The sequence below is a fragment of the Ammospiza nelsoni genome, chromosome 5 (assembly GCF_027579445.1).
Source record: "Ammospiza nelsoni isolate bAmmNel1 chromosome 5, bAmmNel1.pri, whole genome shotgun sequence".
In the NCBI taxonomy this organism is placed as follows: Eukaryota; Metazoa; Chordata; class Aves; order Passeriformes; family Passerellidae; genus Ammospiza; species Ammospiza nelsoni.
The window spans coordinates 593,938-613,046 of record NC_080637.1 but is presented as its reverse complement, the minus strand read 5'-3'; the positions used below and the strand labels follow the sequence as shown (position 1 = coordinate 613,046).

At 65.9% G+C, this 19,109-nt stretch overlaps 2 protein-coding genes across 2 annotated transcripts; one reads left to right on the top strand and one right to left on the bottom strand.

Annotated features, from left to right (window-relative positions):
* Positions 1–25: 25 nt before the first annotated feature.
* On the top strand, positions 26–12,926 carry LMF2 (lipase maturation factor 2). Its single transcript, XM_059472825.1, has 14 exons — positions 26–130; positions 1,614–1,867; positions 2,583–2,611; positions 3,454–3,650; positions 4,413–4,591; positions 5,964–6,102; positions 6,238–6,372; positions 6,468–6,573; positions 6,968–7,064; positions 7,139–7,321; positions 9,776–9,944; positions 10,757–10,868; positions 11,080–11,188; positions 11,964–12,926. The coding sequence occupies exons 1-14, from the start codon at positions 28–30 to the stop codon at positions 12,288–12,290; spliced, it is 2,139 nt and encodes a 712-aa protein (XP_059328808.1). The 5' UTR covers positions 26–27; the 3' UTR covers positions 12,291–12,926.
* Positions 12,927–12,996: 70 nt separating this feature from the next.
* On the bottom strand, positions 12,997–16,092 carry MIOX (myo-inositol oxygenase). Its single transcript, XM_059472789.1, has 10 exons — positions 16,022–16,092; positions 15,005–15,067; positions 14,787–14,867; positions 14,377–14,539; positions 14,224–14,291; positions 14,025–14,134; positions 13,863–13,930; positions 13,543–13,592; positions 13,341–13,453; positions 12,997–13,237 (listed from the first exon to the last, which is right to left on the bottom strand). The coding sequence occupies exons 1-10, from the start codon at positions 16,037–16,039 to the stop codon at positions 13,129–13,131; spliced, it is 843 nt and encodes a 280-aa protein (XP_059328772.1). The 5' UTR covers positions 16,040–16,092; the 3' UTR covers positions 12,997–13,128.
* Between the last annotated feature and the right edge of the window lie 3,017 nt (positions 16,093–19,109).

Genomic DNA, 19,109 nt, shown 5'->3' with positions numbered 1-19,109 from the left:
CGCCGCGCGCCGCCGGGCCGGGCCGCCATGGCCGCCATGGGGGAGCTGGCGCGGCCGCGGGCGCTGTTCCTGGCCGGGCTGGCCGCCGTCTACATCGCCGCCTTCGGCTCCCTCTACGTGCAGATCCCCGGTACCGCGGCGGCACTGCCGGGAGTGGGGCGGGGGAACCGGGACGGAGCCGCGAGTGGGGCCGGGGCATGCGGGATAGGCATGGGGGAATGGAGCAGAGCCGGGAGTGGGGCCGGGGGAACCGGGAGAGGGACGGGAGTGGGGCCGGGAGAACCAGGGTACGGATGGGAGTGGGGCCGGGAGAACCAGGGTACGGATGGGAGTGGGGCCGGGGGAACCGGGAAAGGAATGGGAGTGGGGGTGGGGGAACTGGGACAGGGCTAGGGGAACCGGGACGGAGCGGGGAGTGGGGCCAGGAGAACCGGGATAGAGCCGGGACTGGGGCGGGGGAAACGGGATAGAGCCGGGACTGGGGCGGGGGAAACGGGATAGGGACGGGAGTGGGGCCAGGGGAACGGGGACTGTGCCGCAAGTGGGGCCAGGGGAACCGGGACAGGGATCGGAGCGGGGCCGGGAGAACCGGGATAGGGATGGGAGTGGGGCCGGAGGAGCCGGGATCGGGACCGGGGGAACCGGGACAGGGATCGGAGCGGGGCCTGGAGAACCGGGATGGGGACGGGAGTGGGACCGGGGAAAGCGGGACGGAGCTGGGAGTGGGGCCGGGAGAGCGGGATGGGGCCGGGGAACCGAGATAGGACCGGGAGTGGGGCTGGGGGAACCGGGGCAGAGCCGGGAGAGAGCTGGGGACGTGGCCGGTGGAGTCGAGCGGGATCGGGGTCGGGAGGGGACCGGCGGAGCCGGGGCAGGGACAGTCCGTGCCCGTCCCGCTGCCGGGCCGATCGCTCCGTATCCCCGTTATCTTTTCCCTCCTCCCGTTTCCCTCCCTCGTTTCCCCTTCCCGGGAGCACCGGCGGTCCCGGCGCGGCCCCGGTGTCCCTGAGCCGCAGCAGCCGCCACCGCCCGTCCCTTCCACGTGGCTCTGGCAGCTCCTGCCTCGCACCTGGGCCCTTCCCGGGGGCTGGAGGCAGGGGTGGCCGGGCTGGAGGCAGGGATTGAGGCCGGGTCGCGCTCCCGGTGCCTCGGGTTTGTCCCGGCAGCAGCGCCGGCTCCTCGGGGGACGTTCCGGGAATGTGGGGTTTATTGTGGGTGTTTCCTGGGAGTGCCGGCTTTTTCCCAGGAATGCCGCGGTTCTCGGGGAAATGTGCGGGTTTATGCCGGGCTTTCTCCCGGGAATGGCGGGTTTAAGCCGAGTTTTCCCTGGAGTGCCGGGTTTATGCCGGGCTTTCTCCCGGGAATGGCGGGTTTATTGCGGGCTTTCCCGGGCATGCCGTGTTTATTCCCAGTTTTCCCTGGCACGCCGTGCTCAATCCGTGTTGCCCCTGGCATGCCGGGTTTATTCCCGGTTCTCCCGGGCATGCGGGTTCGTGCCGCGCTCAATCCCGCTTCTCCCTGGCGTGCCGCGTTTAATACGGGTGCTCTCCCTGGCATGCCGTGTGCATTCCCGGTTCTCCCTGCCGTTCCGTGCTCACTGCCCGTCCCCGCAGGGCTGTACGGCCGCGAGGGGCTGCTGCCGGCGCGGCGGGTGCTGCGGCTGAGCGGGAAGGGGCTGTGGGAGCAGCTGCGCGATGTCCCCACGCTGCTGTGGCTGGGGCCGCGCCTGGGGCTGGACACGGAGCAGGGCATGGAGCTGCTCTGCCTGCTGGGAATGCTGGCGGCGCTCGGCGCGCTGCTCTGCGACTGCCTGCGGGACTGCCTGGTGTTCGCCCTGCTCAGGATGTTCTACCTGTCACTGTACCAGGTGCGGGGACAGCGGGGACGGCGGGGGGTGGCTTGTCCTGCCAGCTCTTGGTGTGCCGGGGGGGCACAGTGATGGAATCAGGGAAGGATGGGGTGGGAAGGAGCTGTAAATCCCATCCCATTCCAGCCCCCATGGGCAGGGACACCTCACACTGTCCCAGGGTGATTCAGCCCGGCCTGGAGCTGCAGGGGGATGAGGGATGCAGGGACAGCACACAGGGAATGGCTCCCACTGCCAGAGGGATCTTGGCAGTGAGGAATTCCTGCCTGGGCTGGCATTGCCAGAGCAGCTGGGGCTGCCCCTGCATCCCTGGCAGTGCCCAAGGCCAGGCTGGGCACTGGGGCTGGAGCAGCCTGGCACAGTGGGAGGTGTCCCTGCCATGGCAGGGGTGGCACTGCAGGGGCTCTGGGGTCCCTTCTCACCCAAACCATCCCAGGATTCCCTGGATCCTCCCTGGTGTTGGGGCTGGAGCTCCCATGGGTCAGAGCTGGGTGTGGGGGAAGGAGGAAGAGGAGGATGTTTCACTTCCCTCTGAAATCAGGAATTAAGGAAGGACAGATGATCTGTATGAGGCCATCCCTCCCAAGGGGGCTGTCACCTCCCACTGCTCCCGTGCCAGGGGGCCCAGGGCTCTGTGCCCACCCCTCTCCCCATGGGGAAGGGTCTGGGGGTGTCAGACCCCCCAGCTGATCCCCACCCTGCTCCCTCTCCGCAGGTGGGCCAGGTGTTCCTGTACTTCCAGTGGTGAGTCAGGCAACCCCCCCTCACCTTTGGGGCTTTTGAGGGGCTCAGGGCTGGGGAACCGTCCTGGGCCCCCTGGGTGGGGGGCACAGAGGGTCCTGGGGAGTGGGTCGGGGGGCTCTGGGGGCCAGGGTGGGGGGCACAAGGGGCTGTGAGGACCAAGACAAGGGGCTGCCCAGGGGGCAGGGGACACAGTGGGGTGGGGGGCTCGGGGGACTGGGGTGAGGGGCACAGGGAGCTCTGGGAAGTGGACAGGGGATGTGGGGGGCTCGGGGGACTGGGGTCGGGGCACGGTGGGATGGGGAGCAGGGGGTGGCCGTGTCCCCAGCCCCACATACAGGGCACACCTGTGTCCCCAGCCCCACATACAGGGCACGGCCGTGTCCCCAGCCCCACATACAGGGCACACCCGTGTCCCCAGCCCCACATACAGGGCACACCCGTGTCCCCAGCCCCACATACAGGGCACGGCCGTGTCCCCAGCCCCACATACAGGGCACGGCCGTGTCCCCAGCCCCACATACAGGGCACGGCCGTGTCCCCAGCCCCACATACAGGACACACCTGTGTCCCCAGCCCCACATACAGGGCACACCTGTGTCCCCAGCCCCACATACAGGGCACGGCCGTGTCCCCAGCCCCACATACAGGGCACACCCGTGTCCCCAGCCCCACATACAGGGCACACCTGTGTCCCCAGCCCCACATACAGGGTACGGCCATGTCCCCAGCCCCACATACAGGACACACCTGTGTCCCCAGCCCCACATACAGGGCATGCCCGTGTTCCCAGCCCCTGTGGGGTGCAGGGTGGGGGTCTCAGCCCTGTCCCCCCCATTCCCCAGGGACAGCCTGCTGCTGGAGGCCGGGTTCCTGGCCGTGCTGGTGGCCCCCCTGCGCCTGCTGCGCTGGGGGTCCCCGGCCTGGAGGCCCCACGATGCCGTCACCTTCTGGGCCGTGCGCTGGCTCCTCTTCCGCCTCATGTTCGCCTCGGGCGTGGTGAAGCTCACCAGCCGCTGCCCCACCTGGTGGGGGCTCACAGGTGAGGGGGGCTCAGCTATTGGGGAGAATCCCCCAGTTTTAGGGGTTGTGAAGCTCCTGAGCTGCTGCCCCGCATGGGGGGATCGCAGGGGTGCAGGTTTGAGGGTTCAGGTGTTGGTGAGTGATGCAGGTTTGGGGTTTCGGCTGTCGGGGGGCTCACAGGTGAAGGGTGCAGGTTTGGGGGCTCAGGTGTTGTTAAGGGTGTGAAGCTTTGGGGGTTCAGTCACTAGCCTGGAATTCCAGTGAATTATTGGGAAGTAGAATATGGAAAGGCCCCCTATGCCGCCTCAGTTCTGAGGTACAGTTTAATTTGGATTTTTCTGCAAAGAAGGTTTTTCCTATTTAGTACTGATTCTATTCCGCAATGGGGAAAAATCTCTATTAGCCTGGAATTCCAGGGAATTTTTGGGAAGCAGGTTATGGAAAGCCCTCCCAAAGCCTGCTGTGTGCCCCAGCCCCAAGATACCACTTAATTCTGAATTCCAATTCTGGAATTCCCAGAATTGCTTGTAGTCTGCAATGGGAAAAACTGGCATTAACCCCAAATTAGGTTCAGTTTTTGGGAAGTAGATTATGGAAGTCCTCCCAAAGTCCCCTGTATCCCCCAGCCCCAAGATACCCCTTCATTTGGAACCATTTTTGCCCCGAGAAGCTTTTCCGTGGTTAGCACTGGTTATACTCTGCAATGGCAAAAGCCGGGATTACCCAGGATTGGGGTGAATCTTTGGGATTTTTGTCGAGCCCCCGTTTCTGTGCCCCCCAGCTCTGACGTACCACTACGAGACGCAGTGCATCCCCACGCCGGCGGCGTGGCTGGCACACCAGCTGCCCGTGTGGTTCCAGAAGCTCAGCGTGGTGGCCACCTACGTCATCGAGGTGGCCGTGCCCGTGCTCTTCTTCGCGCCCCTGCGCCGCCTGCGCCTCTTCGCCTTCTACTGCCAGGTGGGACTGGGCACTGCGTCCAGGGGCTGGGCTGGGGTGGGCGTCCTGCACTTCAGAGGGGCTGCTGCAGGGGTTTTGGTTTGGTTATTTGGGATTTCATTGGTTTGGGGATTTTTTGGGTTGTGTGGTAGTGAGTGTGAAGGGTTTAATGTTTGTTAATTACTGGTGTACTCGCTTTTTGTTGATTTCAGATTTTATTAATTTTGGGATTTTTTGGGTGGAGTGCTAGTGAGTGTGATGGGTTTAGTGTTGGGTAATTATTAGTGTATCTACTTTTTGTTGATTTCAGATTTTATTAATTTTAAGATTTTCCATCTGCTAATCACTGTGAAGGATTTAGTGTTAGTTAATTACTGGTGTATTCACTTTTTGTTAATTTGGGATTTTATTACTTTTGGGATTTTTTGGGGTGGTGTGCTAGTGAGTGTACTGGGTTTAGTGTTGGTTAATTACTGGTGTATTCACTTTTTGTTAATTTGGGATTTTATTAATTTTGGGATTTTTTGGGTGGTGTGCTAGTGAGTGTGGTGGGTTTAATGTTCGTTAATTACGGGTGTGCTCACTTGGTTGATTTCAGATTTTATTAAGATTTTTTGGGTAGTTGCTAGTGAGTGCAGTGGGTTTAATGCTGGGTAGTTACTAGTGTATTTGCTTGTTGTTAATTTGTGCTTTTATTAATTTTGGGATTTTTTGGGTGGTGTGCTAATTGCTGTGGAGGGTTTAGTGCTGGGTAATTACTGGTGTGCTCACTTTTTGTTAATTCAGTATTTTATTAATTTGGGGAGTTTTTGGGTGTTGTACTAGTGAGTGTGGTGGATTTAATGTACTGCTGTACTCACTCTGTTAATTCAGGATTTTATTAATTTTGGGATTTTTTTTGTGTGGTATGCTAGTGAGTGTACTGGGTTTAGTGTTGGTTAATTACTGGTGTATTCACTCTGTTAATTTGGGATTTTATTAATTTTGGGATTTTTTTAGGTGGTGTACTAGTGGGTGTGGTGGGTTTAATGTTCATTAATTACCGGTGTATCACTTTTTGTTAATTTGGGATTTTATTAATTTTAAGATTTTTTTGTGTGGTGTGCTAATGAGTGTGGTGGGTTTAGTGTTGGTTAATTATTAGTGTGTTCACTTTTTGTTGTGAGATAGGATTAGTAGGAAGGTAAAGCAGGTTTAAAACTTTAAAAGGACATAAAGAAAAATGTGTGTCTGTGACAGCCCTGAGTCTCTTTGTGCCCGGGGGTCCCCATGGGGGCCTCTCCAGGGCTGGGGCTGGCACTGGGAGGTGAGGTGCCCGCACTGGAGGTGCTGCTCAGGTGTGCCCAGTGTCCTCTGTCCCTGTGACACCCCAAACCCCCCCTGTGCCCCCCAGGTCCTGCTGCAGGTCCTCATCATCCTCACGGGCAACTACAACTTCTTCAACGTGCTGACCATCGTGCTGGCCTTCTCCCTGCTGGACGAGGAGCACGTGGGGCGCTGGCTGGGCCGGCCCCGCGGGAGGCAGGGCAACGGTGAGACCCCAGGCTGGGGAGGGGAGGGGGCATTCCTGGGGACAGGGGACGCTGTGGGAGCTGCCACACTCAGCCCAGGGCAGGGGCTGTGCCCAGGGGGGTCCCAGGCAGGCTCTGACCCCCTCTGTGCCCCAGGCTGGCCCCCCAGCCTGGGCTCAGTGCTGGGCACGCTGCTGGAGCTCTGCACCTACGGGCTCCTGCTCTGCTGGACCGTGCACTACTTCGGCCTGGAGCTGGACTGGGACAAGAAACTGCTGGACTCCAAAGTGGGTACGTGCCAGGGCACAGCTGTGTGCCCCTCCCTGGGCACAGGGGCTGTCCCTGACCTGGGGGCTGTCCCTGACCCACGTCTGTTCCCCCTGAAGCCTTCACCTACCACGAGTTCACCATGTGGCTGCGCACGGTGACACTGCCACTCGTGGGGGTGGCCTCCCTGTCCCTGTCCTGGGAGATCCTCGTGGCCATGTACCGGTGGGTGTGGGGGACACTGGGGTGTCTCCAGGGGTGTGGGGGACACCAGGGTGTTGCCAGGGGTGTGGGGGACACCGAGGTGCCCTTGAGGCGTGTGGGGGGCATCGGGGTGTCCCCAGGGATATGGGTGAAACCAGGGTGTCCCCAGGGGTGTAGGGGGACACTGGGGTGGTCCCAGGGGTGTGGGTTAAATCAGGGTGCCCCCAGGGGTGTAGGTGGAATTGAGGTGCCCCCAGGGGCGTTGGGGACACTGAGGTGACACCCTGGGAGCTGGGAAGGGGTGACCCTGCTCTGTGATTTAAGCTGTCAGATAGAGTGTGGGAGGATTTTAACCCCCCAAACCGGGGGGGCTGAGCCTCTTTGCCCCCATAACCCCCCGTTTGTGCCCCCCCAGCTGTGCCTGTGTCCGGGGATGCTTCTGGAAGCTCTGGGCCACCCTGCAGTGGGCCATCATGGCCACGGCCACCGTGGGCCTGTTCGCCGTTAGCCTGGTGAGGCCTGGGGGCCGGGGGGCACTGGGCACCCCCAAACCCCCCAGGCCCTGACAGAGCCCCCTGCCCCCCAGGTGCCCTTCACCTACATCGAGCACGAGTCCAACGGGAAGCTGTGGCCCGGCATCCACCAGCTGTTCGGGGCCGTGGAGCGATTCCAGGTGGTCAATTCCTACGGGCTCTTCCGCAGGATGACCGGCGTGGGCGGCCGGCCCGAGGTCATCCTGGAGGGCAGCTACGACGGGCACAGCTGGACGGTGAGCCTGGGCTGGGCACGGCAGTGGGCACAGAGCCTGGGATGGGCACGGCAGTGGGCACAGAGTCTGGGATGGGCACGGCAGTGGGCACAGAGCCTGGGATGGGCACAGGAATGGGCAGAGTTGGACGGTGAGCCTGGGCTGGGCACGGCAGTGGGCGCAGAGTCTGGGCTGGGCAGGGGAATGGGCACAGAGCCTGGGATGGGCACGGCAGTGAGCCCAGAGCCTGGGATGGGCACGGGAGTGGGCACAGAGCCTGGGCTGGGCACGGCAGTGGGCACAGAGCCTGGGATGGGCACGGGAATGGGCAGAGCTGGACGGTGAGCCTGGGCTGGGCACTGCTGGGCACAGCTGGACGGTGAGCCTGGCATGGGAATGGGCACAGAGCCTGGGATGGGCACGGGAATGGGCACAGCTGGACGGTGAGCCTGGGCTGGGCGCAGGAATCGGCACAGAGCCTGGGATGGGCGTGGGAATGGGCACAGAGCCTGAGATGGGAATGGGCACAGCTGGATGGTGAGTCTGGGCTGGGCACGGGAACAGGCACAGCTAAACACAGAATCTGGGCTAGGCATGGCTGGGCACAGCTGGATGGTGAGTCTGGGCTTGGCACAGCTGGACATAGTCTGGGCTGGGCACGGGAACGGGCACAGAGTCTGGGCTGGGCACGGGAACAGGCACAGCTGGATGGTGAGTCTGGGCTCGGCACAGCTGGACATAGTCTGGGCTGGGCACAGGAACGGGCACAGCTGGATGGGGAGTCTGGGCTGGGCATGGCTGGGCACAGCTGGACACAGAGTCTGGGGGCTGGGCACATCTGGACACTGAGCCAAGGGTGGGGACACAGAATCAGGGTTGGGAAGGGGCTCTGAGCTCATGCAGTCCCAAGGCCCAGTTCTTCCTGCCAAGGAGTTGCCCTGGAGCTCCTCCTGCCAAGGGCAAGGGGCAGCAGAGGGCAGGAGCAGGGAATGGTGCAGTTGGCCTGGTTGGAACATGGGGATCGTGGGGTCCAAACATGCCCAGCACTGCCAGGGCCACCACTGCCTGTGTCCCCTGCAAGTGCCACGTCCATGACTTTGAATTCTCTCTGGGGGTTGGAGGCTCCAGCCTGTGCCAGGCCTGGGGACCTCTTTCCAGGAGGAATTTTCCAATATCCAACCTAAACCTTCCCTGCTGCAACTCGAGGCTGTTTCCTCTCATCCTGTCCCTCGCTGGGATGGAGTCACCCTGGGTCCTTGTTCTGAGGCTGTGGTGACCCTGGGCAGGACCAGGCCCTTGGTTGGATCGGGTTCTGGAGGTGTCCTGCCCCAGAATCCTGGGATTTTGGGTGGGAATGTCCTTTCCCTGGGTCTGAGGTGACCCCAAGGAGGATGAGACACATGGTTGGGTCAGCTGTGGTTGGTGCTGCCCCTGTCACAAAATCCAGGGATTTTGGGTGGGAATGGTCTTTTCCTGAGGTTGTGGTGACCATGGACAGAACCGTGCCCATGGCTGGATCAGGTTCCAGAGGTGTCCCTTTTACAAAATCCCGGGATTTGGGGTGGGAATGTCCTTTTCCTGGGGCTGAGGTAACTCCAGGCGCTTGGTTGGATCAGGTTCTGGAGGTGTCCCTTTTACAGAATCCTGGGATTTTGGGTGGCAATGTCCCTTTCCTGGGCTGAGGTGGCCCTGGCTGGGGCTGGGTTCCAGAGTGTCCCTTTTACAGAATCCCGGGATTTTGAGTGTCAATGTCCCTTTCCTGTGCTGAGGTGGCCCTGACTGGGGCTGGGTTCCGGAGGTGTCCCTTTTACAGAATCCCGGGATTTTGGGTGGCAGTGTCCCTTTCCTGGGGCTGAGGTGACTCTGGGCCCTGGCTGGGGCTGGGTTGGTGTCCCTTTTACAGAATCCCAGGATTTTGGGTGGCAGTGTCCCTTTCCTGGGGCTGAGGTGACTCCAGGCCCTGGCTGGGGCTGGGTTCCAGAGTGTCCCTGTCACAGAATCCCAGGATTTTGAGTGTCAATGTCCCTTTCCTGTGCTGAGGTGACTCTGGGCCCTGGCTGGGGCTGGGTTCCAGAGTGTCCCTGTCACAGAATCCCGGGATTTTGGGTGGCCATGTCCCTTTCCTGTGCTGAGGTGGCCCTGGCTGGGGCTGGGTTCCAGAGTGTCCCTGTCACAGAATCCCGGGATTTTGGGTGGCAATGTCCCTTTCCTGGGCTGGGGCGGCTCCGGGCCCTGGCTGGGGCTGGGTTCCAGAGTGTCCCTGTCACAGAATCCCGGGATTTTGGGTGGCAGTGTCCCTTTCCTGGGGCTGAGGTGACTCTGGGCCCTGGCTGGGGCTGGGTTCCAGAGTGTCCCTGTCACAGAATCCTGGGATTTTGGGTGGCAATGTCCCTTTCGTGGGCTGGGGCGGCTCCGGGCCGTGGCTGGGGCTGGGTGTCCCTGTCCCCGTTGCCATGGCAGCCGTTCCGTCCCCAGGAGATCGAGTTCATGTACAAGCCCGGGAACGTGAGCGCGGCCCCGGCCGTGGTGGCCCCGCACCAGCCCCGCCTGGACTGGCAGCTCTGGTTCGCCGCCCTCGGGCCCCACCAGAGCAGCCCCTGGTTCAGCGCCCTGGTGCTGCGCCTGCTGCAGGGACAGCCCGACGGTCAGACACACGGACAGGGGACATGGGGGCTGGGGATGGGAGACATGGAGGGTGGGGACAGGGGACACAGGGGGCTGGGGGCTTGGGGGGCTGGTGCTCTGGGGACAGGAGACATGGGGGACAGGAGACATGGGGGACAGGGGGCTCTGGGGACAGGGGGCTCTGGGGCTGGGGACGGGGGACACGGAGGTTGGGGGCTCTGGTGACAGGGGACATGGGGGAAAGGGGACATGGGGGCTTTGGGGACAGGGGACACAGGGGCTGGGGACATGGAGGGCTGGGGGGACAGGGGCCACAGGACACGGGCTGGGGGCTCTAGGGACAGGGGTCACAGGAGCTGGGGGCTCTGGGGACAGGGGACATGGAGGGTGGGGACACGGGGGGCTGGGTGGCTCTGGGGACAGAGGACACAAGGGCTGGGGGAACAGGGGACACGGGGGCTGGGTACAAGGAGCAGGGGGGCTGAGGGCTCTGGGGATGGGGGCACTGGGGACAGAGGACATGGGAGGCTGGGGGGTCTGGTGACTGAGGACAGGGTCACCGGGGCCTGGGGGCTCTGGGGACAGGGGACACAGGGGGCTGGGGCCTCTGGAGACCCAGGGTGTGATGGGACCTCCCCAGCATTGGTGCCACCATGGTTTTAGGGTGTCCCTGTTTGGGTTTGGGGTGTCCCTGGATGGATTTAGGGTGTCCTCACAGCCTTGGAGGTGTCCATGACTGGGTTATTCCCACAGCCCTGGGGGTGTCCCCAGGTGTGTTTGGGTGTCCCTGTTTGGGTTTGGGGTGTCCCCATCTGTGCCCCTGTCCCGCAGTGATCCGCCTGGTGCAGACAGACGAGTCCCGGTACCCGTTCCACGCCCGCCCGCCCACCTTCCTGCGGGCCCAGCTCTACAAGTACTGGTTCACATCCCCCAGCGAGGCCAGGTGAGCGGGGAGGGGCCCCTGTGCCCCCAGCCCGGGCTCGGGGGGGGGGTTGGGGTCACCTGAGCCCCCAGCCCGGCCTGGGAGGGTTTGGGTCACTGAGCCCCCAGCCCAGCCCTGGGGGGGGTTGGTTTGGGGTCACTGAGCCCCCTGTGCCCCCAGCCTAGCCCTGGGGGGGGTTGGTTTGGGGTCACTGAGCCCCCTGTGCCCCCAGCCCAGGCCCAGCTCCGTGGTGGCGGCGGCAGCACGTGCAGGAGTTCTTCCCATCCGTGTCCCTGGGAGATCCCGCGCTGGAGTCCCTGCTCAGCCAGCACGGCCTCAAGGTGGGCACGGCGTGACCCCTCCCTGGGCTCTGAGACCCTCCCTGGCTCCTGACCCTGTCCTTCAACACCCCTGACCCCCTGCCACGGTCCTGACCCCCCTTCCCTTGCCCCCAGCTGTCTCCCTGACCCTATTCCACTGCTCGTGACCCTCTGTTCCTTCACCTTGATCCCCTTGCCTCACCCTTAACCCCCCCAAGCCCCCTTCCCTCTCCCCTGACTCATTTTGTTGCCCCCTGACCCTCTTCCCCCACCCTGACCCCTTTTTCAGCCCCTGATGCCCCCTTCCCTCACCCCTGACCCCCATCCCTCTCTCTCCCTGGACCCTGACCCCTTTCCCATCCCTTGTTCCCCTGGCCCCACCTCCCTCCCTGAGCCCCTTCACTTACCCTGACCCCTTTTCTTAGCCCTTGACCCCATTCCCCCATTCCCTCACCCTGATCCCCTTTATCAGCCCCTGATCCCCCCTTCCCTTACCCCTGACCCTCTTCCCTCCCTCACCCTGATCCCTCACCCTGATCCCCTTTTTCAACCCCTGGCCCTTTTCCCTCACCTCCAATCCTTTCCCCACCTCAACCTCATTTTTTCTCCAAGACAATCCCCCCTGATCCCATTCTCCCCAAGACAAGCCCCCTGACCCCTTTCCCCCCCAGAGCAATCCCCCTGACCCATTTCCCCCTGCCCCCTTGCCCCCCCAGGACAAGCCCCCTGACCCATTTCCCCCTGCCCCCTTGCCCCCCCAGGACAAGCCCCCTGACCCATTTCCCCTTGCCCCCAGGACAAGCCCCCCGTTCGCCGCCGGGCCGAGGCGCTGCTGCCGCGCCTGCTGAGCTCCGTGCGCCGCCTGTGCCAGCCCGTGTCGGGCCCCGCCCTGCTCTGGTCCCTCTACCTGGTGGCGGCCACCGCGGGGCTGCTGCGGGCCCTGGCCCGCCGGGGGCCGCCCCCCGCCCGCCACAAAGGGGCCCGGGACCGGGGGGAGCGCAACGGGGCCCGGGGCACCGAGGGGACGCGGGGCACAGAGGGGGCGCGCACCGAGGGGACGCGGGGCACGGGCGCAGAGGGGGCACGGCCCGAGGGCCGGCAGGCCAACAAGAAGAAGAAGTAGCCCCCAGAGCCCCCCAAAAATGGGGGGCAGGGAGGGAGTCCCCGGCTGGGGGGGCAGCGCTTGTTGGACCCCAGCCCGGGCCAGTGCCTTCAGCACGGTGTGGCCATGTGGGGTGGGGACACAGCCAGGCCTTGGGGACACCTCCCACTGCCTGTGGGGACACAGCCAGGCCTTGGGGACACCTCCCACTGCTACCTGGGGACACCTCCCCAGTGTCCAGGCACTCCTGGGGACCCCTCCCTAGGGCTCGGGGGCTGCTTGGGGACATGTCCCAGTGTCTGGGGACCCGGCCCAAATGCCCAGGGACCCCTTGGGAACCTGGCCCCAATGTCGAGGGACCCCTCCCCAGTACCCAGGGGCCCCTTGGGGACCCCTCCAGGCTCCACAGTGTGGGGGCTCAGCACAGGTCAGGGGCTCAGGGCGGGTGGGGGCTCTGTGCCCGCGGGCTGGGGCAGTTTGGGCAGTGCCAGCCCTCCGGTTACCCTGCCCAGCCCCTCAGGTCACTTTGGGGTCCCCCCTGGCACTTTGGGGTGCTCCTCCCTGCGGGCTCTGCCCATCTCATGGTTCCCCCTGCCCGGCTCAGCCCGAGCCCAGAGCTTTCCTATAATTTTCTAATTAAAGCCTTTGACATTCCAACCCTGCAGCTCTCCTGGATTTGGGATTTGGGGGGTCCTGTGGGGAGGGGGACTGGCACGGGGGTGCAGCAGAGCAGGTTTATTGTGGAGCCCTAGGGCAGGGTCTGGGGGTGCTGTGGGGGGCCCGGCAGGGTTTAGGGGTCCCAGCAGGGTTCGGGGGGGGCTCAGCAGGGTTCGGGGGTCCCCCCTGCAGGACGGGGGCGTCACCAGCAGAGCTGCCCCGGGCAGTATTTGTCGATGAGGCCCTGGTAGTAAGCGCGGAGCTGCTGCACGTCGGGCAGCTCCTCCTGCTTGGTGTACAGGTCGAACTTGCTGCAGGGGCAAACGGGGGGTCAGGGCGGGGGGCTGCACCCCCCAAAGCCTCGGGGGGCCCGGCCGAGCCCCCAGACCCCCCCAGACCCCCCCTGGCACACACTTGAGCTCGCGGAGCCAGGGCAGCATGCGGCGATCCTCCTCCGAGCACAGGTGCCCGTAGTCACCGTGGGCGTGCCAGGGGTAGAAGGAGTGGAAGCGAACCATGTAGAAGGCCTGGCGTGGGGGGGACGCAGGGTTAGGGTGCTCCCCCCGCACCCCCAAACCCCCCGGGGGTCCCCGAGTTCCCCCCAGGCTGAGCTCACCTCCTTGGGCAGGGCGAACTTGTTGAACTTCATCACTTGGTACATGTACTCTGAAAAGGGGGGTGGGCGTGGGGAGGGGCTGGACCCCCACCGGGGAGGGACCCCGAGAGGTGCAGAGCCCCCCCAGAGTCACAGAGCCGCCCCAGGAGCTGCAGCCCCCCAAAGAGCAGCCCCTGCCCCACGCCAAGGGCTGCAGCCCATGCGAAGGGGGCAGTGGGGAGGGGGGGTTCAGCACAGCCCCGGGGGGCACCAGAGCCCCGTTCAGGGCAGGGGGTGCTGCCCCCAGGAAGGGAACCCTCCCCTCAGCCCCCCAAACTCACCATCGTGGCCCCAGGACATGAGGACGTTGTCCAGGCCACAGCCGGGCTGGTACATCCCGTACTCGGTGCTGGGGATGGGGTGGGGATTGAGGGGCTGGACCCCCCCCTGCAGCCCAGCCGGGCCGGGGGTGCAGCCCCCAACCCCCCGGGGGTCCCGCTCACCTGTACCGGGGGTCTTTGGTGTCGGGGTTCTCGTGGAAGGTGGAGTCCCCGTACACCACCGACTTCTGCACCTTGCAGCCCACCGGGAAGGTGTCCCCGACCACGGCCCACTGCGGGGGGCACGGGGGTCACAGCGCCCCCCGAGGGCTCCCCGGCCGCGGGGGGACCCCCCGAGCCCCCTCCCCGCCGTGCCGCTCACCTGGGGCTCCCCGAACAGCACCAGCACCTTGCCCAGGTCGTGCAGGAGCCCCACGAGGTGGAACCAGTCTGGGGGGACAGGCGGGGCCGTGTCACCCCCGGGCCGGGCACCCGGCGGGGCACAGGGCGGGCACAGGGCGGGTTCCGGCCCCACCTTTGTCGGGGTGCGCCCGGCGGATCCCCTCGGCCGTCTGGAAGGCGTGGAAGGAGTTGGGGAAATCCACGTCGGGGTCCGACTCGTCCACGAGCTGGTCCAGCAGCTCCAGCGCCTCCATCACGCTCATCCTCCGCTGCGAGCAGGAGCCGTACTGGGCGCTCTGGGGACGGCGACACGTGGCGACAGCGCCATCCCCTGCCAGCCCCGGGGGCCGGTGCCCCTCGGTGCCCCCACACGGGCTGGCATGGGCGGCGGGGCTGGGACACCCCCGCTGTGGTGACACTGGGGGACCCGGGGTGATACCGGGGGACAGGGGGTGACACCGAGGGACAGGGGGTGACACCGGGGGACTCAGGGTGACACCGAGGGACAGGGGGTGACACCGGGGGACCCGGGGCCGTTCGCACCTTCCTGCGGACGAACTCCACGGTCTGGTGCGTGTGCATGAGCCGGTAGGTGTTGTACACGCGGTCGATCAGCTTCCCCTCCTGCGGGGCAGCACCGGGGCTGGGGGCGCTCCGGGGGCTCCCCCCGTGTCCCCGCACCCTGCCCGGTGCTCTGGGGACAGCCGGAGCCGCGGGACCCGCCCGGCTGGGGACCCCCGCCCCCCGGGACCCCCACTCACGGTGTAGTTGCGGAACTCGCTCTTGGCCTTGCCGGGCTGCGGCTCCTCGGAGGAGTCGGGGCCCTGCGGGGAACGGGAATCAGGGGGACCCGCGTGGGGACCGAGGGACAGGGACAGGGGACAGGGATGGGGGACAGGGACAGAGCGGCTCAGGGGGACCCGCGTGGGGACCGAGGGACGGGGACAGGGACAGGGGACAGGGACCGGAGCGCCTCAGGGGTCCCATGGGGCACCGCGGGACAGGGACAGAGGGATCAGGGGTCCCATCCTGCCCCCGGGATGGGGACAGGGGACAGGGACAGAGGGATCAGGGGTCCCATCCTGCCCCCGGGATGGGGACAGGGACAGAGGGGATCGGGGTCCTGTCCTGTCCTGCTCCTCTGGCCGAGGCTCTGCGGGACAGGGACAGGAGGTTGGGGACGGGGGACACTGGCGCCAAGGAGAGACCTGGTCGTGTGGGATCACACTGTTACACTTTGTCACACACTATCACACACTGCCGCACAATGTCACACTTTGTCACACGGTGTCACACTTTGTCACACACTATCGCACACTATCTATCACCGTGTCACACGGTGTCACATGGTGTCACAGATCACCACACACTGTCCCCCGGGGCACAGACGGATCTGGGGGTGCCATCCCCGATCCCTGGGGGGGTCCAGCCCCGGCTGTCCCTAGATGGGGACAGCGGTCCAGGGGTCCTTGTTGGGGGTCTCTGCCCAGCCCCACGGGTGCTGTGGGACACCCCTCGGGCTGGCCCTGTCCCCACAACCCTGCCCAGGGTGGGGGCAGCTCCCTGTCGCCTCGGGACCCCCCAAGTTGGGACCCTTTGGGGTGGGGTGGGGGGGCACCCCACAGCAGGGGCGACATCGCCAAGGGGTCCCTCTGTCCCTGGGTTTGGGGTGGCCCGGGTGTGTCTGTCCCGTGCCGCCCCCCCCCCCCCAGGTGTGTGTGTCTGTCCCCCCCCAGGTGTGTCTGTCCCCCCCCGGTGGAGCCCCCCGCCCCGCTCACCTCCTGCAGGCTGCTCATGCTGGGGCTGGGGGCTCCGGGGCTGGGGGCGGCCGCCTCAGCCCCGCTTTTATGGCGGGGGTGGCGCGGGGGGCCCGCCCGGCGCCGCGGGGACAATGGGTGACAATCGGTGACCAGTTAACCCGCCCCGGTTAATGTTTGACCCCCGCCCGCCGGGGGGGGGGGGGGGGGGGGCTGGGGACCCCCGGGCCGGCCCCGAGCTGGGGACCCCCGGGTGGGGCCGCGAGTGACCCCGCAGGGACACGGGGAGAGGAACCGGCCCTGGGGACACAGCGGGGACACCGGGATGGCGCTGCCCCGGGGAGGCGATGGCACGGGTGTGACACGGCACGGGCTGGCACGGGTGGGCATGGACACGTGTGGGCACGGCCAGGACAGGGCACAGACGCGGCCGGACATGGACACGTGTGGGCATAACCAGGCACAGACACGTGTGGGCACAGGCACAGACACACATGTGTGTGCCCCCACTGTCCCCACGTCTGTCCCCACGGCCCTGCGGACACAGCCCCCACCCGTCACCTCCTGCTCCTGAGGGGCTCAGTGCCTGTCCCTGGACACGGCTGCCCCCTGCCCACCCCCTGCCCCATCCCCAGGGGATCAGTGTGCCCCATCCCATATCCCATCCCATATCCCATCCCTATGGGCTCACCGTGCCCCATCCCAGCTCCCATCCCATATCCCATCCCCCTGGGATCACCGTGCCCCATCCCATATCCCATCCCCCTGGGATCACCACCCTCCATCCCTGCCCCTTCCCTATGGGATCACCGTGCCCCATCCCTGCCCCTTCCCTATGGGATCACCGTGCCCCATCCCAGCTCCCATCCCCCTGGGATCACCGTGCCCCATCCCTGCCCCTTCCCTATGGGATCACCGTGCCCCATTCCAGCTCCCATCCCCCTGGGATCACCGTGCCCCATCCCTGCCCCTTCCCTATGGGATCACCGTGCCCCATCCCAGCTCCCGTCCCCCTGGGATCACCACGCCCCAGCCCAGCTCCTCCTCACACGTTTTATTTATTCCACACAATCCAGGATTCCCGGGAAGCTGCGACCTGGGCCAGGGTGGGTCGGGCACCCCCCAGGCTCAGCGGGGGCACCCAGGGGAGGGGACAAAGGCCTGGGGACCCCCACACGCCTCGGGATCCCCCAGCGCCCCTCGGCAGCTCTATGGGGTCTGGGAAGTCCCGGGACACCCAGGGGACGGACACCCGGGGACAGCTCCGTCCGTGTGGCACCCAGGGGACATCCTGGTGCTCTGGGGAATGGGGGCTGGGGAGCTCCTGGCGTGATTGGGGTGCTCTGGGAATGGGGTGTTCTTGGGAATGGGGGTTCTCTGAAAATAGGGTGTTCTTGGGAAGAGGGTGTTCTTGGGAAGAGGGTTGTTCCCAGCAATAGGGTGTTCCTGAGAATGGAGTGCTCTGGGGGAACAGGCACATTCCTCTGGGAATTGGGGTGCTCTGGGAATGGGGTGCGCTGGGGGAACAGGCACATTCCTGTGGGAATGGGGTGCCCCAGGAAGGCCAGGGCTGTTCTGGAGGGAGTGGGGCTGCTGCTCTTGGGCGGCTGCTCAAGCTGCCCCCAGGAGGGGGTGGGACAGTGACCTGGGTCACACATCCCCGTCCCACCGGGCGGGGTCCCCGTGCCCTGTCCTTGCGGGGTCCCACAGCCCCAGTGTCACCCTGGGGAAGGGCTGGGGCCCTGGGGGTGCCCTGGGGGTGCCACGGCCCGCACGGGAATGCTGAGTCAGCAGGAGCGTCTTGCACAAGGTTCCGGTGCTGCTGCGGTCAGCGGGATTCCCGGTGGCCCTTGGACCTGCCCCGCACCGACTGGCCACTGCCGCCACCACGGGCCACCACGGGTCAGCACCGGCCACCAGGGGCCACTCTGAGCCACCGAGAGTCACCGCGGGCCAGCAGCGGTCGCCGTGAGTCGCTCTGGGCCCCCGCCGGTCTGTGAGGCCACCTTCAGTCTGTGAGGCCACCGCCGGTCCCTGGGGCCACCGCGGGCCACCATGGATCCCGTTGGTCATCCCGGGCCACCAGCAGTCCCACGGTGCCGCTGTCCATCCGTGGCCGCCCCGGTGCTCCCTCAGGAGGCTCCGGCGCCCGGAGGAGCCCGCGGCGGTGCTCGGGGGGTCCCGCGGGGCGGGGGCGCGCCCCCCGCTCAGCCGTAGCTGTGGGGGCTGTTGGGGTTCATGGGGGACGAGTCGCGGCGGCCGGACTGTCCCCGCAGCTGCCACAGGCGGTGGCTCAGGTTCTGCACCTGGCAGGTGCCCAGCACGCAGCCCACCCGCACCAGGTGCGCCCCGGCGTGCCGGCGGCCGCGGCCGGCCCGGGGGTCCCACCGGGGGGGATCGTACCGGGGGTCCCACCGGGGGTGCCGCAGGACGAGGCGCCGGCCGTGCCGCGGCGGGGGCCGCGGGGCGGGCGGGCGGTGCCGGGGGGCGGCCCACGGGCCGTGCCGGGGAACCGGGGCTCGGTGCCGCGGGGTCCCCACGGGCTGCGGGGCCGGGGGCGCTCCGGGGAGAGCGGGGATCCGCTCCGGGGGGCTCCGAGCCGGGGGGGCCCTGCGGAGAGAAGGGACGCGGTCAGGGGGACGCGGCTGCGGCTCGGGGGGCACCGGGCGCCGCTGAGCCCGGCGCTTCCGGAGGGGCGGAGGAGGAGGAGGAGGAGGAGGAGGAGGAAGCAGCCTCTACCTGCAGGCACACACGTACCCCGAGCACACGGACACGTGTCCCGCACACACGACACCCCCGGGCAGCCGCCGGAGCCCCCCCGGCTCCGTTCCCACGGGCCCTGCCCCGCACCCACGTGCCCCGGTAACCGCGGGGGGCTCCGGGCACCCCCACGGGGCCACAGAGCTGCCCCGGCCTCAGTGCCCCTATCCCGGGACGCCTTTTCCTCGGGGGACCCCCCCTCAGCTCCAAGGAACTCGGAGCTTTGGGTCCCATTCTCAGTCCCGTCCTTCTCTTTTCCCTTTTTTTAATATTTCTCCCCATTTTAACCCTCGTCCCGTGCCCCACAGGACCCCAGCCCAGCCATGGCAGGGGGTGCCCTGCGGATGCC

Excerpts from the sequence above, each read along its gene's own strand:
- LMF2 (XM_059472825.1), top strand. The coding sequence starts at position 28 with ATGGCCGCCATGGGGGAGCTGGCGCGGCCGCGGGCGCTGTTCCTGGCC. Across the intron at positions 6,103-6,237 it reads CCGCGGGAGGCAGGGCAACG|GCTGGCCCCCCAGCCTGGGC; the intron begins GTGAGACCCCAG and ends TCTGTGCCCCAG. Across the intron at positions 9,945-10,756 it reads GCTGCAGGGACAGCCCGACG|TGATCCGCCTGGTGCAGACA; the intron begins GTCAGACACACG and ends CCTGTCCCGCAG.
- MIOX (XM_059472789.1), bottom strand. Across the intron at positions 14,868-15,004 it reads GCGAGTTCCGCAACTACACC|GAGGGGAAGCTGATCGACCG; the intron begins GTGAGTGGGGGT and ends GCTGCCCCGCAG. Across the intron at positions 13,238-13,340 it reads CCCTGGCTCCGCGAGCTCAA|CAAGTTCGACCTGTACACCA; the intron begins GTGTGTGCCAGG and ends TTGCCCCTGCAG.